The 15,438-nt window shown below is 50.6% G+C and overlaps 3 protein-coding genes across 3 annotated transcripts; 2 read left to right on the forward strand and 1 right to left on the reverse strand.

The window, feature by feature from the left end:
- Positions 1–2,861: 2,861 nt before the first annotated feature.
- Positions 2,862–6,314, forward strand: PFICI_09942 (uncharacterized protein; the record flags this gene model as incomplete). The annotated part of the gene is made up of 1 exon (XM_007838523.1): positions 2,862–6,314. One exon carries the CDS (start codon positions 2,862–2,864, stop codon positions 6,312–6,314), a length of 3,453 nt encoding a protein of 1,150 aa, XP_007836714.1.
- A 714-nt stretch (positions 6,315–7,028) lies between these two features.
- PFICI_09943 (uncharacterized protein) lies at positions 7,029–11,904 on the reverse strand (the record flags this gene model as incomplete). The annotated part of the gene is made up of 3 exons (XM_007838524.1): positions 7,029–8,619; positions 8,688–8,805; positions 8,856–11,904. The coding sequence occupies 3 exons, from the start codon at positions 11,902–11,904 to the stop codon at positions 7,029–7,031; spliced, it is 4,758 nt and encodes a 1,585-aa protein (XP_007836715.1).
- A 1,706-nt stretch (positions 11,905–13,610) lies between these two features.
- On the forward strand, positions 13,611–14,993 carry PFICI_09944 (Mitochondrial 2-oxodicarboxylate carrier 2; the record flags this gene model as incomplete). Its single annotated transcript, XM_007838525.1, has 9 exons — positions 13,611–13,656; positions 13,713–13,735; positions 13,796–13,806; positions 13,867–13,896; positions 13,949–14,032; positions 14,090–14,292; positions 14,359–14,647; positions 14,723–14,906; positions 14,958–14,993. The coding sequence occupies 9 exons, from the start codon at positions 13,611–13,613 to the stop codon at positions 14,991–14,993; spliced, it is 906 nt and encodes a 301-aa protein (XP_007836716.1).
- Between the last annotated feature and the right edge of the window lie 445 nt (positions 14,994–15,438).

The raw sequence follows: 15,438 nt of genomic DNA on the forward strand, positions 1-15,438 counted from the left end.
GCGTGGTGTAAGAACTTACCAAGATCTAGAAAGCACTGCTCGCAGCGTTTGACAGACGGTCGAGAGGAATGAAGTCGGGCGGGACAAAGACCGGTGACTTCAAAGGGTCGATTACCGAAGAAAACAAAAAACCAAGCCGAATCCTCAAATGAAAGAGGATAAGAAGGGTTTTTTTTCTGGTGGGGAAAGGCTGAACAGACGAAGGGCTTGAGGACAAGTTCCGATCTATTCAAGAAGCCTGAGACGGAGGATAGACACTGGGGTCTGTGGAAATTGGGATTTTGTGCGTGTTGATTTTAACCTTTTTTTGTGTTTTTTATTGTTTGGTGCTGGGTTGAGATCAGCGGTGCAGTACGATGAAAATCGCACTCCTTGACTGAGAACTCAGAGTGATGGAAGAATAGATGGGTTGTTTGTTGGTGGTTGAAAGGGAAGAAGACGGGTCCGTCCACCAAAGGCCATGCGCTTTTCAAGGGTAGAAAAAAAAAATTCGAAAATTTCGAATGATTGGGAGGTGCGATCGGCCTACATGGTCTGTGCTTTTCTCGACGTGCCCTTTCGCGCTAGAGCCACCAGACCGCCCACGGCGCCCAGCCCATGCCAGTTTGCCCAGTGGCTGTCGGCCGGGGGGTTTTCTTCCTCTTGAATCTCCAAGTCGGGCCTAGCGACTCTAATCATTAACATGTAATGGTGGTTCTCATTATACTTGCTCATTTTTAAATTTTATATGGACATTATCATCAAGAGTCTTCTTAAGTCAGGAGACTTGTGCTTGATAACGCCAAGAGAGCAGTAGAACATGATATCTGCTTTGTTGAGCATCAATGAGGTAGGTATCTATTTGCTTGTGTGCAGCCGTTTGTCTGGTCGCGGTGCCCCACAAGCGCAAACGCTATCTTATCGCACGGGCCTTGATATCCTGGGTGGTTACTCTAATGGCGCCATGAGTCGAGTTGGAGTATGTCACAGTAGTATTTCTTGCTTCCTCAACTGTTGCCCCAGCTATTCCCTTTAGTGTCTGACATGATATATTTTATTCTGGAGCAGACTAACGTGTCATGGCATATCGCAACTCGACTTTGTTTCGGCACATTATTGTTTTCAAGATGCTAGAGAAAATAGTGCAGACACAAGGCATTTACTTGGGTACACACACCCGACCTCTGTGGGCCGCTTTGGCAATCCTGGTGACGTAGGTTTTATGTACCTCCTGGTAATAAGATGCCGGCGGGGCTGGTTTAGCGATTGCTCTTGTACTAGGACCCCAAATGCTAGCGCAAAGAGCAACGTCGATGCATTCGTTACTTTGACGAGACATGACTGATTGAACTACATCTACACAATCATCTCTTGAGGAGCTAATTCCTGAACCTGGCCATCACTTTACTATATCGGAATTTTCCACTTTTGACTCTTTTGGCTCAGTGTAGGGCTGAGATCAGGACTGAGAGTCTGTGCGGGCTGGAGCAGACCCTGAAAACACCGTTGAGACAGACAGTTTAACCGCGAACCTAAAATCATGCCCCGAGTCTCGAACGAGGCTGAAAATTACAAATGTACAGCTCAACACTGCAATTCGAGCGCCATTGCGCGTCAAGGCTAGAGGGTATGCGACCCTCGTAGCCGATGAAACTGTACACCTATTTTAAACTTGTTCCGTGCGAATCTCAAGATGAACTCGTGGCATTCATCTAGCAATTCTTTCCACAGGGTCCATTTTCACTGTAATTTGGCTGTCCAGTGAATACTCGAGGCGATATTGAAGCTCACCAACCAGTACTCTCGAATATGAATGTGAATTTGTTGCTGCTCTAGCGAAACCAATATGAACATTTACATTAGGCGACACGCCATGACTTGGTACGAGTACTCTGGCTATCTGCACAATCTTATCGTAGCTGCCTTTACCGGAGATAACAAACTAGCTACCCCGCCATGACCTTTCTCATACGCAGTCCTATTATTGAACCGAGCGAGAATTATGCGCTTCTAAAGGAAGAGAATATGAATGTATGGACTTGATCGGTGAGCAAGATATCAACAGGGATAAGCAAGCGATCATCGCTGTGATATCTACGGGTAGGTAGGTGTCGAACGGTGCTTACATGGTTGACTTTGGAAAGTACCAGAACTATTCCAAACTGTACATTGTACATGGCCAGGCTACCCAAATGGGTACGTTACCAGCACTTTCTGAGCAGTCGTTCGTGGGGCAGACCCATTCTAAAGTAGTAGTGGCGTTACGTGATTGCACCACGTTCAGTCAAAGCAGCTGACAGAGCAGTGGTTACCTAGCGCGTTAGTGCCCGGCAATCTACCCTGCCTGGCCCAATACTCTGCTGTAACTACCTAGAAGCTCAAAAGCTCAAATGCGCATCACCAAACCTGCGCAAAAGCCAAGCACAACTCTCATCACATGACGGACCAAAGGTAAAGAAATTTGCAACAGAGCAACTATAATAGAAAAGGAATCGAAACACACCTCTTTCCAGTTCTTCAACACTCTAAATCTTGGACGCTACACATCCTCTCAACCTAGTCCAGGAACTGCCGCTCTTGGTTCGGTAGCTCGCCGTCATGCTGCCGTCTTTCCTTTTGCTTCAGCACTGCCACTAGATTTCGTCGTTCTTCGGAAGGGGAGGAGGAGCCGGATCCTTTTCTGCGTGCAATCAAATATCAGCTACCGTCATAGAGCCCTTTAGAACTCTTGGGCAATTTCAGCTTTCAGACGTTCAACTCGACCAAGAAATCTTCCAACTTGGAGCATTGGAGTATCCCGAAGCCACCGAGCTATCCGCGCCCTCGCCGAGTCACTACAGTCGAGCTTCACCTGTCAAGACAGGACAACAAACACTGGCGAAATGTTTCCATCCTTTACTGGAAACTCGAAACGTCCCCGAAACGTCAATCTCAGCGGGCAGAGATCTACGAATCCATGGGCAACTTCAGGCTGGGCAGCTCCTCCGTCCGGAGCCTCTCAAACCATTGCCAATGCTCAGGCCGAGCGTGAGAAGCGACAAAGAGATCGAGAACAGGTTGCAGCCTCGAAGCGGATACAACGTGTATGGCGGGGCAGAAAAGTTCGCAGACAAGTGCAAAGTCAGTTTCGAAAGGATTGGGACGATTTGTACCTTCAGGACGGTGACGTGAAGGATCGGATAACCAGAGCCCTACCTCTGTTATCTGCCTTCTTTGACGCCAGCAATGACGGCGACCAAGCAAGACTGGATGGTCTTGTGCAAGACTTGTCGAGTGTCAGAGACTTGATGTTGGAAGAGAACCAACGGCAAAGACTAGCCTCGACAATAGTATCCGCCTTGGAGCAACGACCTCCATCTGCGTCAAACACACCACTCGGTTTCCTTGTTCTCATGATCAAGGCGCATCCAAACTGTATCGTCAATAATTCCGATCAATATTACGGATTGATTGCAAGATTATGCAGGCAGAGTGACCAGTCGGGGCCGGCTGCAGATCAAAATGTCCTCGCAGAGGCAATTGCGGCACCTTTGCGTCGCCCCGATATACAGTCTTACGAGGCCTTTGCCTTTTTCTTCTTGACCTCGCCGAATCTCGCTTTTTTGCAAGCAAACCCAGCAGTGGTTGCCCAATTTCTTGACGCCGGGGTCTTGTCTCAAAGCATCATTACTGGGCTCGTCAAACACCACCGGGCCAGCGAGAAATCGCGCGACGGTCTCTTGTGGCTCTTGGCACATTTCATTGCCCTTTGTCGAGCAACCCCTCCCTCCCAGGGATCCTCTTACCTCGAGGCACTTTATCGATTATTGACGGAGCTGTCCGCGGATATCCGTGCACGCAGCAAAGCTGGAAACAGTGCCAATGGCTCAGCGGACAATGAATCAAGCGATTCTGATGAGGAGACCACTGGCCCACTGACCCAATACGTCGTGGAGCAACTCGAGTCCCTCGTCAGTGAAGATGGTATTGCCGAGCTGCTCCAACGCTTTACCTCGACGGCTACATCACATGAGCAGGCATCGGAAGAGGCGAGCCTCCTGGCGGGTTACACGCTGGTCCTGCTCCGGTGCTTTCCAAGGCATGGCGACGACATCAAGATCCGCCTGTTCCATGGAGACATTATTACTCCTGCCTCGGCAAATTTGGGAACAGTGCCATCGGTGAAATTTCTTTGGCAGGCAGTGTCGCGCACCAGCATCTTTTCCGCAATAGCGCACAAGGAGGCCGAGCAAAGGCCGAGGATAGTAGTGTCTTCATTGCAGTCAGACCCCAATCATCGAGATCAAGAATGGCGGACTCTGCTTCTATTCCTTGAGCTATACAATTTCCTTCTCCGGGTGACTGATGATGAGGATTTTCTCCCGGCAGAAACAGAGGTGCTTGCCAACCCGAGCCCGGTAGTTATGCGGGTTCGAGCAAGCGGGTTGAATCTGGCCGAGCTCAAAAATCTGGTCGTGTTTCTCAAAAATCTCGCTTTTCCGCTATACTATAATCTGCCAGACATTATGCCTTCTTCGACATTATCAACAGCACCGACGGTCTCGTCACTTTTTGGTTCATCCTCGACCAAAAATCAGCAGCACGTCAACGAAAAGATCACTACAACATTTGCAGGAATTCAAGGAATGGATGTCCTCACACTCAGGGCGGCAGCTACAGTGACTATGCGTGCGCTGTACGAGCGAGATTCTCGAAGACCATTCTTGCCCAAAGACTTTTGGCTCATGACATCCCGATTCGAAATGGATGGCTTCTTGGCTGCGGTTGTGCTGGAAGAGCAGAAGAAACGGGACCTTGAGGAAGAGGATGATGACGACGATGAGGAAATGGGCGACCTTGACGCCGCAACTCCTGGCTTCTTGACGGCCTCTGGCCACCGCCTCTCGCGCGCAGCTCAGATTGAAAGACAAAGACAACATAAGCGTGCGCAGCGAGAAAAGGTTCTAGCCCAAGTTGGTCCAAAACTGGAGATTCTGAGAAACATGCCATTCACCATACCCTTTGAGGTCCGTGTTCAGATCTTTCGTCAGTTTGTACATCTCGATAAATCAAAGAGGCGAAATGGCTATGTCGATGCGGACTCGTGGCGTGCGTCCATCCTGCACGGCGGCCTGGGCCAAGTCAATACTGGCCGAGAATCGCTCGGACGACACAATGCCACCATCAAGCGCGGACAGCTCTTTTCGGATGCATACAGCCAGTTTTACAATCTAGGCGAGGCCCTCAAGGAGCCCATTCAAATCACCTTTGTTGACAAGTTTGACCAACCAGAAGCTGGAATTGATGGCGGTGGTGTCACCAAGGAATTCTTGACTAGTGTCACCACCGAGGCTTTTACGCCAAAAGATCATCTTGGCATGTTTGTGACCAACAGCCAGAATCTCTTGTATCCGAACCCAACAGTCTTTGATGAGCTCGTGGAGAGTCTTCGCTGGTACGGTATTCCAGAGAACTCTGCAGAATGGAATAGTCGGTTGCAAGACCTGACACAAAAATTCGAATTCTTGGGACGTGTTGTCGGCAAATGTATGTATGAGGGCATCCTCATTGACTTGTCCTTTGCTCCATTCTTTCTCTTGAAATGGAGTTCCTCGGGCAGGGATGTCCGCGCCAGTCTGAATGAATTAAGAGACCTTGACCCAGAGTTGTATAGAGGTTTGATTCAGCTCAAGAACTACCCGGGAGACGTTGGTGATTTCTCGCTTGATTTCACAATCAACGACCGTGTCACCAACCCAGTTACGAACAAGGTGCGGACCATTACACGGCCTTTGAGAAAGGGCAATGAGAACGCGCCAGTCACCAACAAGGACCGGCCATTGTACATTTCATACGTTGTCACACATCGACTGGTGGCACAGCCATACCGCCAGACAAAGGCCTTTTTGCGTGGTCTCAATAGCATCATTGACCCAACATGGCTGCAAATGTTCAACCAGTCGGAGCTACAGCGTCTCGTGGGTGGCGACAGTTCCGAGATTGATGTCGAGGACCTCCGCAGCAACACGGTTTACTCTGGCGTGTACGTCATTGGCGACGATGGAGAGGAGCACCCGACTGTCAAGATGTTCTGGGATGTCATGCACGAGCTTGAAGACTCGGAGCGCCGCGAGGTGCTCAAGTACGTCACTTCCACCCCCCGAGCTCCTCTACTTGGGTTTGGACAATTGAGCCCTGCCTTTTCAATAAGAGATAATGGCTCAGACGAGAATCGCCTACCAAGCGCAGCTACTTGTATCAACCTTTTGAAACTGCCTCTATACCGCAGCCGAGCTACGCTCAAGGAGAAGCTCTTGTATGCTGTCGAATCGGGAGCTGGCTTTGACCTCAGCTAAATGATATCATTGCATTCGTACTCGAGGTACCACGGCTGAATTATTTGCGTTGAACAACCGTGTACAACATGGCGTTTGAAAATTCACGACATGACGATTAGATTGGCCTCGTTTGACAGCATGGCTTTGTGTTGCATGCTTACCATCTTTGAAGCACCCTTTAAAGAGTGCTTGTACTGGGTTTGGGATTGGAAATCCATATTCTTTTGCAATCATTTAGCGACGAGTTTGAACAAATGGTAGTCCCTTGTTTTTAATCAAAGTGACTCTTTGGACGTCTTTTTTCTTCTCTTTTCTCAGCTGGTAAAATGTGCAAAAGTACAATGCCTTGGCCACGGCAGGAGAATGGAGACTCTTTAGGTTCGTATTACCATCTTGTGAGCAGACCGCCTTAATGTACCCATGTTACGGTGAGAAACTGGATACAAGAAATCATCTGTGCGGGTGATGCCTAGTTCAGAATGCCGGGAGAAATCTCGTCGTATATTATCAAGATGGTGTCATGGGATGGAGAAGAGATGATATATACAGAAAATGAGTAATTCTAAAATCGACACGACCCAGCAGATATGAAAAGGGAATGTATGCAGATTGGGACCCCTCCATGTTGCTGCTACCCAAATCATCCTTGTATATGTGCATTGATTCCGACGAAAAGACTGTTTTTCTTGAATGCCGTGGGGAGATATTTCTAAACCGTCTATAATGGTGAAATCAAGCAGCAGCTGCCTTGGCACCTCTACGAGTCTTGCCACGGCCCCGAGCGCCGGCACCACCACCAGCGCCCTCGGCGGATGTTGATGGCGGTGCCGCATTGCCTTGATCTTTGCTCGGTCCGCTTCTTGGCTTTCCACCACGTCCTCGCCGGTTGCCGCCACCCTTCTTTTCATCTCTGTTCTTTTCGCGATTCTGCCTCCGTGCTTCTTCATCTTGAATGCGGCGCGATTCAGCATCCCACCATTCTTGAAAAGCCTGCTCCTGCTGAATCTCCTCTAGATTGCGTTTCGCTGCGGCTTCCTTGACGCTCTGCTGTTCGCGTTGCTGTTGTCCAATGATATCTGCCAGGCCTAGACCAATCATGCTGTCCATTTGCTTCTGTGGCTTTTGTATATACGACTTGGAATGAGGAACCAAGGGTTTGGGCTCCTGGTGACTGGCCTGGCTTGGCGAGTGCTGGGGTGCCATTGACTTGGCCGAAGCGGGACCATCACTGTTGTTCTTGGTGAGATTGCCGCGTGGCGTTGTCGACCCTGACCGACTCTGTCCAGAAAACCGCGTGTCTGGAGAGGCAGCTCGTCGAGGTATAGCCATGTTCGAGGACTCGCCCGCAACGAGATGCTTGGCCACCGGTGGCGCAAGGGTAGATTTCGTCGTCGGCATGAGAGTGTCTTTGATTGAAGTCTTTGGTGCGCTGGGCGTGGGAAGCCATGGTGAGCTCTGTTTCTCGCCAACTTGTGTCCATGCGACCTGAGGTTTGCTGGCAGCCAGTGCCTCTTGTCTGGCTTGCTCCTCTGCCTGCTGCTGCAGGAACTTTTTCTTTTCCTTTTGCGTCATCTTTTGTGGCGTCACCTTGGCAGGTTGGCTCCTTTGCGCAGCCAACCCCGCAGACAGGGCCGAGTGTGCAGGTTTTGATTCTGCCATGATGTCCTTGAGATCCAATTTGGCAGTAGACAAGGCCGATTTGGCCCACGGATTCCCGCCGTTGGACGTACGCCGCAAGTCACTTGCTCCATTGACGGGTGTCGTGCCCGGAGTCACGTTTGATGCTGGCGACTTGTCGATTGGAGTCTGTCCCTTGACCACTTGTTTACCCTTGCCATGACTTTGCGTACTTTCTAGGGATGGAAGCTGCTCGAGTTCGTCACGAAGAGAAGGGTCAAGGGGCCGAGGGGAAGGCGAAGGGCTCGCAATGCTCGACTCCTCCTCTTCCATATCAAAGATGAGATCAGCTTTCGAGTTCTTTGGACGAAGAACCGGACTAAAGGGCTCATTCCGCGCCGATCTCGACTGTCTCCGACTCTTGTCGAGTAATGGAGAAATGGCCACATTGTCGTCGAAACTGCCGAATTTGGTCTTGAACGAAGAAGATAGCTTCTTGTCGTCATCTCTCAAAGAGACCTTGTAAGCCATTGCCTTGACCCGAACTTGTCTCTCTTCTTCGATATCCTCGGCCAAAGCCGGGTATCGTTCGTGCAGCAGTAAATCAGCTCTTCCACTCTTGGCAAATGGACATCTTGCGAGTTGATTATCTCTGACAACTTGGTCGAGTTCAAAGATTAAATCTTCGTCGAGGTTGTCGAGTAGACTAGCTCGAGTTAGTACTGGTCATGTGGAAAGTAGGGACTGCTAAAGGGTGGTGCAGTTTCGACTTACTGGTTTTCGAGCATTGTTTCCATTTGTAAACAGATGTACTCGAGCCCGACATCCTTGAATTTGGTGACTGAGCAAGGGCTCATGAGGTTCAACAGAGTAGAGATATTTCGAGTAGTTACTTGGGCTTGTTAGCAAATTACACTGCACCTGATGCCTAGGGATCCTTACCAAAGCGACCAAGAACATGCTGACAGATCTGTGACAGGCGGTCTAGCATGAGCTCATTGGCAATGCTCATGACGTCCATTACAAGCTCTGAAAAGTCATCAATACTGTCCGCAACTACATTGTCAAACAAATCCTCGCCCACGTCTGCATACATGTGCTGCAAAACGTAGTGAAACGACTCTGGGTGAATGTGCTGGAGGTCGATGGGGGTCCTTTCCGAGGCGTCCCGGCCTGCACGACGGCTCGCCAACCACATACCGCCAGAACGACCCTTGAAGAGACCTGCAAACCAAGGACATCTTTGACAAAGCATGGAGGTGTGGACTGGAATCTCATCACCGTCCAATTCGAGAAGGGCATCTCCGTCCTCCAAAAAGGTGGGATCTTCAATCGCGCTTCTAAAGTCTTGATCCATGGACTTTGGAGGCGTGCTCTGTATCCTTACAGAGTGCTCAAGCTTTGCCATTCCGAGTTTGCCCGCGACGCCCATGAGGTCTATGCGAATCTGACGATACCGGTAGGCCAGAGGCGGCGATTGGCGAGTAAAGTTCCAAGCGGGAATCACCCGGTCCACATACGCATACACCACTAGGTTGAGTAGTGCGATCAAATCGATTCCGCAGAGCTCAATAGTGGTAGTTCCATGCGACTCTGAAATCGTGAGAAGATCTGGCATGACGCAATGGCCGGTTTCACGAAACTTGAGGAGTGCGGCACGCAGAACGGGACTTCTTGCAGCCAAAACCCACGAGTGAACTGGAATCTGCAATTCTGGTGCCGAACTCGTGCGAATCGTCAAGCCAGTTTCATCGTGTTTATAGCTCCAGTTTCGCAAGTGGATCGCCAAGTCTTCTTCAAGGTCTGTACAAGTCAGGACCTCATATCCCAAGGTATCAACTCGTCCCATTAGGACCTCGGGATTCTGGAACTGCCAGGTGTCCTTGTTTTCGCGCAGCCGAGGATTCGTAGCCCGGAACCCTTTCAAAGCGCACAGCGGCGCAAGATCGTGCCACAGAGTCTGATCATCGACTTCGAGCTGCTCGCGCGTTACATCGCAGTCTTTACGAAGAGCGGCGTATGCGCCAAACATGGAGCTTCGAACGCCAACAATGCCAGTAATATACGGAACCCGCTGAAACTTGAAGTCCTTGCGTTTATTGTCTACATTTCCGACGTTTTTGGCATCCTTGGCCTTGGTTCGCTTCACCCGTCGCCATACTGCTCCGGACTGAGTCGACACCATGATGGTGCCATCCTCGCCAATGGCGACAGACTTGGCTCCATCTTTCAACGAGTTCCAGGTGAGCTGTGGAGTTGTAATGGCGTCTTTGATCTTGGCAGGATTTGTAGTCGACGTAGCGCCCAAGTGGCCCTCGGCCTTATGGTTCAAAGCCATGGTAAAGAGATCGCCACTTCCAGTCAATGCTGCAATGGTCTCACCGCCGGAAGTGATGGAGTGGATTTCGCGACGACCAGAATTGAATCTCGAAGGCATGGACACCCTGCCAGACCGCTGAAGGGTGGAGTTGGTGAAGCCATCATAAAAGGGGAACTTGATCATGTTGTAGCCATAATTGGTAAAGACACACACGGTGCGGTCTTCAAAAAGCACCGTCGTTGCTCTGTCAATGGCCGAGACCATCAAGATGGACGAATGTGACGATAGCAAGGATGCGGCAACCTTTCTTGGAACTGACTGGACCTCTAGCGAGCGAGAGTCTGCATCCATCAGAGCCAGCTGACCAGCATTTTTGCCCCAGCAATAGAGCGACGAGCCAGTATGGGCAACAGAGTGTATCGCAGATGCCGCAACGCCAACAATGACCTCTTTCTTGAGAGGCCCAAATACTTGGCGGGGAGTGGTGCTAATGGGCTCCTCGTCGGGCTTCATGGGGGGTGGGAGTGCATACCCCAACTGCGAGAAACTATTCGAGCCCCAACTCCAAAGCTCTCCACCACTTGTGATGGCCATGGTGTGATTTAGGCCAAGGGCGACGTGAGTGACTCTCTTGTCAAGCAACCCGGCCTGTACAGGCTGAAAAGTGAACTGGGTGTTTTCGTCCCCAAGACCCAGCCGGCCACCGCGACCGATGCCGCAAATATAAAGATTGGAGATTGGGTCGGTGGTGAGAATCGCGGTATGTAACTTTGCCATGACTACATCTTGAACCATCAATGGCCGGTTTTGTGTAAGTGCAGGAATCTCACTCGAGTCCAAGGCCCGAGACTCTTCCACAGCTCGGTCGTTCTTTTGCGATTCCACAAAACGGTCATGAAAGTACTGAATCAAATGATCAGGACGCTTGAGATGGACGCGTTCCGGATACTGACGGTCATCCTCGTCACCCAGACCCAATGAGAGATTTCTGTTGCTTCCAAAGGTAAAGACCTCCTCACCGACCCCATTCATCTTGGCAGTATGCGTTCCACGTTCGTCGCCGTCCCCAGCATCCTCACTGCCAGAGTCATCGTCCGAGTTGGCATCATCTTCGGCCATTCTCAGCTGGCGCAGGGCGATCGAGGCATTGTAGACATCAAATGGACTGTTTCCCTCGTGGTCCTTTGTTTTAATGAGCTGGCCAACTTTGGTGGTGGTATTGACACCCAAGGACTCTGTCAGGTCCCGGCGTTCCTTTTCCAGAAGCAACCTGGCGATTGATATGTTTCCATTGTAGAGCGCTCGGTGCAGGGCATTCCAGCCACTCTCCGGGTCTTGGGCGTAGATATCGGTCGCCGGATGAGCCAAAAGGGCCTCGACGAAATTGACAGCATTTGGCGAGGTCGAAGAGGCAGCGCGCAGTAAAATGCTAAGTCCAGCATGGTCGCGCCCGTTGACGTCGGCTTTGGAGAGGGCATTTCCAGCATGCGCAGAAGCCTTGCGCAACTTGGCCAGGGGGCGTGGCGAATGTCCGTATGCGCCGGGGCTGCCTACTCCTTGGGCCGGGCTCTTTGTAGTAAACGGACTATGGGAATGACCGGCCGGGGCCAGAAGCCGACGAAATCTGTCGACATCATTTTCCCAATAGTATTTCCAGAGTAGGTGACTCATGTGTAGCGGATGTATGCGGCCAGAGCACTTCAAGGAGCACCTCGCTGGAGCCTCGAAGATCGGGCTACGGCTTGTTTAAAGGTGCAGAGCTGAAGCGCTACTGACTGGGGGGCGAATCCCGAGGATACCGGACTTGTTGTGCCTCTGATGCGTCGAGACGGGAGTATTCAGTGTTGCGCTGGCGCGGGTATAGTGCAGGATCGAAGGAGATAAGCGTCGGATGCGACAAGAACGATTCGCAGTGTCAGATCAGCTTGGGCGTAGTATTTCTGGTATATGATGGCACGGTTGGTCTGTACGGTTTTGCGTTTTCACTGTATGCACGATGCAAAGTGTGTGTTGAAGGTGGGAGGATCTTGTTGAGGAGGGGCACAAGTCAGGAGAGTTGTACCGATAGCTACCTCCTATGGTGAAGCCCTCGTGTCGTAATTGAAGCTGTCGCCCCTGTGCGCGTACCGGGCCCTTGGTGTCCAGACGGGCGATCTAGGGGAGCTATTGGGCCAATAGGAGCATGATTAGCGGGCATGGGGAGCGTTCCAACAACCTCATGGTTCCAGTGAAGGGTACCTAGGTGAGCAATTAGGTGCTATAGGATCGTGGCGCGTCAAAGTATCTGCCATACATTAGTTCTAGACGATGCATGTGAGCGCCATGACATCCGTCTCCTTTTCTGAATAGAGTTGGGATGCCCCTAAGTCAAGTTTCCAGACAGCCGAAACTTGTTGTCTTGGAATGGTTCTTGACATGTTCATTCCAATGTACATGGCAAGACGATACCATCCCCCTACCCACTACACCTAATCATGAACCCCGCCTGTGCCAGCGGTTCGCAGTGTGCACAATGCCGCACAGCCAGCCAAGCCAGATACCTATCCCGACCTTTGTGGGGGAGAGACTCCATTTATCCGCATGGGCCAACGGTAAACTGCAGCTAGGAGACGAATAGGAATTGTCACCGAGGGATTTGCAATAACGGCTCTCTTTATTGTATCAGATGCTAGAGGTAAATCATGAATAATGTAGTGACTTGTACGTATTCGAGATGGGATTTTCGAGGATCAATCATGCCGACCGACTTGAAGTTCTGACATTGACACGTCACGTAGGTTAAATAACGAGACAAGACACTGGATGTAGACCAGAACTTGTCAAGGGCCACTCAAATAAAAGGTTTTGGTCAATGTAGGTACCAAGTTTACCAGTCATTACTCAGGGCAAGGTGGCCATTTATGCTCGATAATTCTGTGGCATTGTTTGGAACGAATCTCGTACCAATAATTCCCGTGAGCAGCAATAAAAATGGCAAAGGGAAACTTGGCCCTGTCTTGGACCTTTTCCGTCTCTTGTCGTTTGCAATTTCGATTCCCTAATCATACAGATCTGGCGCTATTCCCCCACTCTTCAGAGCCAACTGCACCGGACCCTTAGGGAATCAGCGCTCCAGGACTGGCTCAAATAGCGCGGGGACGTGATCCGATACCGCGGCGCTTGTGGGGATAGTAGCGGCTCAATTTGGTTTACGCAACGGCAACTTTTTTAGAAAATCAATTGAGTCGAGCTCAGCCCAGCCATCCTTTCATCCGTCACAGTCCATTCCTTACAACCCCAAAATCGTCAGACTACCAGAGGTCGGTCGCTTTGGAGAATTCACAGACGATATTGACGATTTCTAACATTCTCTTATAGACCCGGCGGCCCAGTTCAAAATGTCTGATCCCAAGCCCCTCCCCTTTGTGTACCAGTTCGCCGCCGGTAAGTCGGAATTCCAATTGGGAGACTGATCACGCGATACTGACAAACCACTACAGGCGCCGTCGCTGGTGTGTCCGAGGTCAGTCGTCTGTCGCAAGACGAATTGTAGCCTATTTGCTAACTGAGAGTTTCTGTGTAGATTCTGGTCATGTAAGTTGAGACTCTTGGTCCCATGCGATACCCAATCGTCCTTGACTAACCTTGTCCTAGGTACCCTCTTGATGTGATCAAGACCCGAGTGTTTGTTCCCTCGACTCCCCGAAACCGATCGCAGAGACTCACAACAACACAGGCAACTTCAGACTGGTGTCGGAACTGGTGCAGACTCGTACAATGGCATGGTGGACTGCTTCCAGAAGATTGTGCGCCACGAGGGGTAAGCACGCACCCGCGACGAATAAAACCCGGGATTTCGGCTTATTGTCTTTTACAGTGCTTCGAGACTCTACAGAGGTATCACGGCCCCCATTCTCATGGAGGCTCCCAAGCGTGCTACCAAGTTTGCCGCCAATGATTCCTGGGGCAAGTTCTACCGCGAGGCTTTTGGTATCGCCCAGATGAACCAGAGCTTGTCCATCCTGACTGGTGCCTCTGCCGGTGCCACTGAATCCTTTGTAGTCGTTCCCTTTGAGCTCGGTATGTCCAACTCCCCTTGGTGGTACAACCTGCCAATGTCCACGGCGGATTGCTAAGGTCCAACAGTCAAGATTCGACTTCAGAACAAGGCCTCGGCCTCCCTGTACAGCGGTCCTCTGGACGTTGTCAGGAAGACGATCAAGAACGAGGGTGTCTTTGCTCTGTACAATGGTCTCGAGAGTACCTTGTGGCGACACATTCTCTGGAACGCCGGTTACTTTGGTGTCATTTTCCAGGTTCGCACGCTGCTGCCCAAGGCCGAGACCAAGCAGGGTCAAATCACCAATGATATCCTGGCCGGTTCCATTGGTGGTACCGTTGGTACCATTCTGAACACTCCCATGGATGTTGTCAAGTATGTCATGCCCTTTCCAACATGGCAAGCTAACGCTGGCTGCCCTGCTAGTTTGCCCTACTGACACTCTTTCAGGTCTCGTATCCAGAACAGCCCCAAGGTTGCAGGCACTACTCCCAAGTACAACTGGGCATGGCCGGCTGTCATGACTGTAGCCAAGGAGGAAGGTTTCGCTGCCTTGTACAAGGGTTTCCTGCCCAAGGTCCTCAGACTTGGACCTGGTGGCGGTATTCTGCTCGTCGTCTACACTGGAGTCATGGTAAGTAAACAAGGAAACAAAGATGAAGATCTCAACTGACATTTTCTGCAGGACTTTTTCCGCAAGATGAGAGAAGAAAAGGCATAAGCTAGAATTTCTGCTTTCGATACCCTCGTCTACCTACCTCGACAAGACAAATCAGGCTGTATATGAGCGAGCTCTTTCTGGTTCATAGAAGTGTTTTCAGGCAGAGACATTTGGCATATAGAACAGCATGTTGGTCACTTGCAAACTTGGTGACGGAATTTGTCAAGACTAGTTTCCTATCAATTTTAGAGACGTCATTTCCATTGTGCGAATCGTGAATATATAAGTTGACCGTCAAGGTTGGCACGACTTGAGCGACATTCGAGTTGACTGGCTTGGCGAGAAAATGACGTGTGATAGAGAAACCAGTGTGCTTTCCAAACAATCGGTATAAATGTAGCCGAATCGCCAAAAATCTCCGCATTTCGCTTTACCCAGACCATTTATCCGCCATTTCTCAAGATCTCAGGTTATGGTGCGGGGGCCGCGGAGAATTGGAGAATGC

Source organism: Pestalotiopsis fici (assembly GCF_000516985.1).
Source record: "Pestalotiopsis fici W106-1 unplaced genomic scaffold PFICI_Scf_7, whole genome shotgun sequence".
Classification (NCBI taxonomy): Eukaryota; Fungi; Ascomycota; class Sordariomycetes; order Amphisphaeriales; family Sporocadaceae; genus Pestalotiopsis; species Pestalotiopsis fici.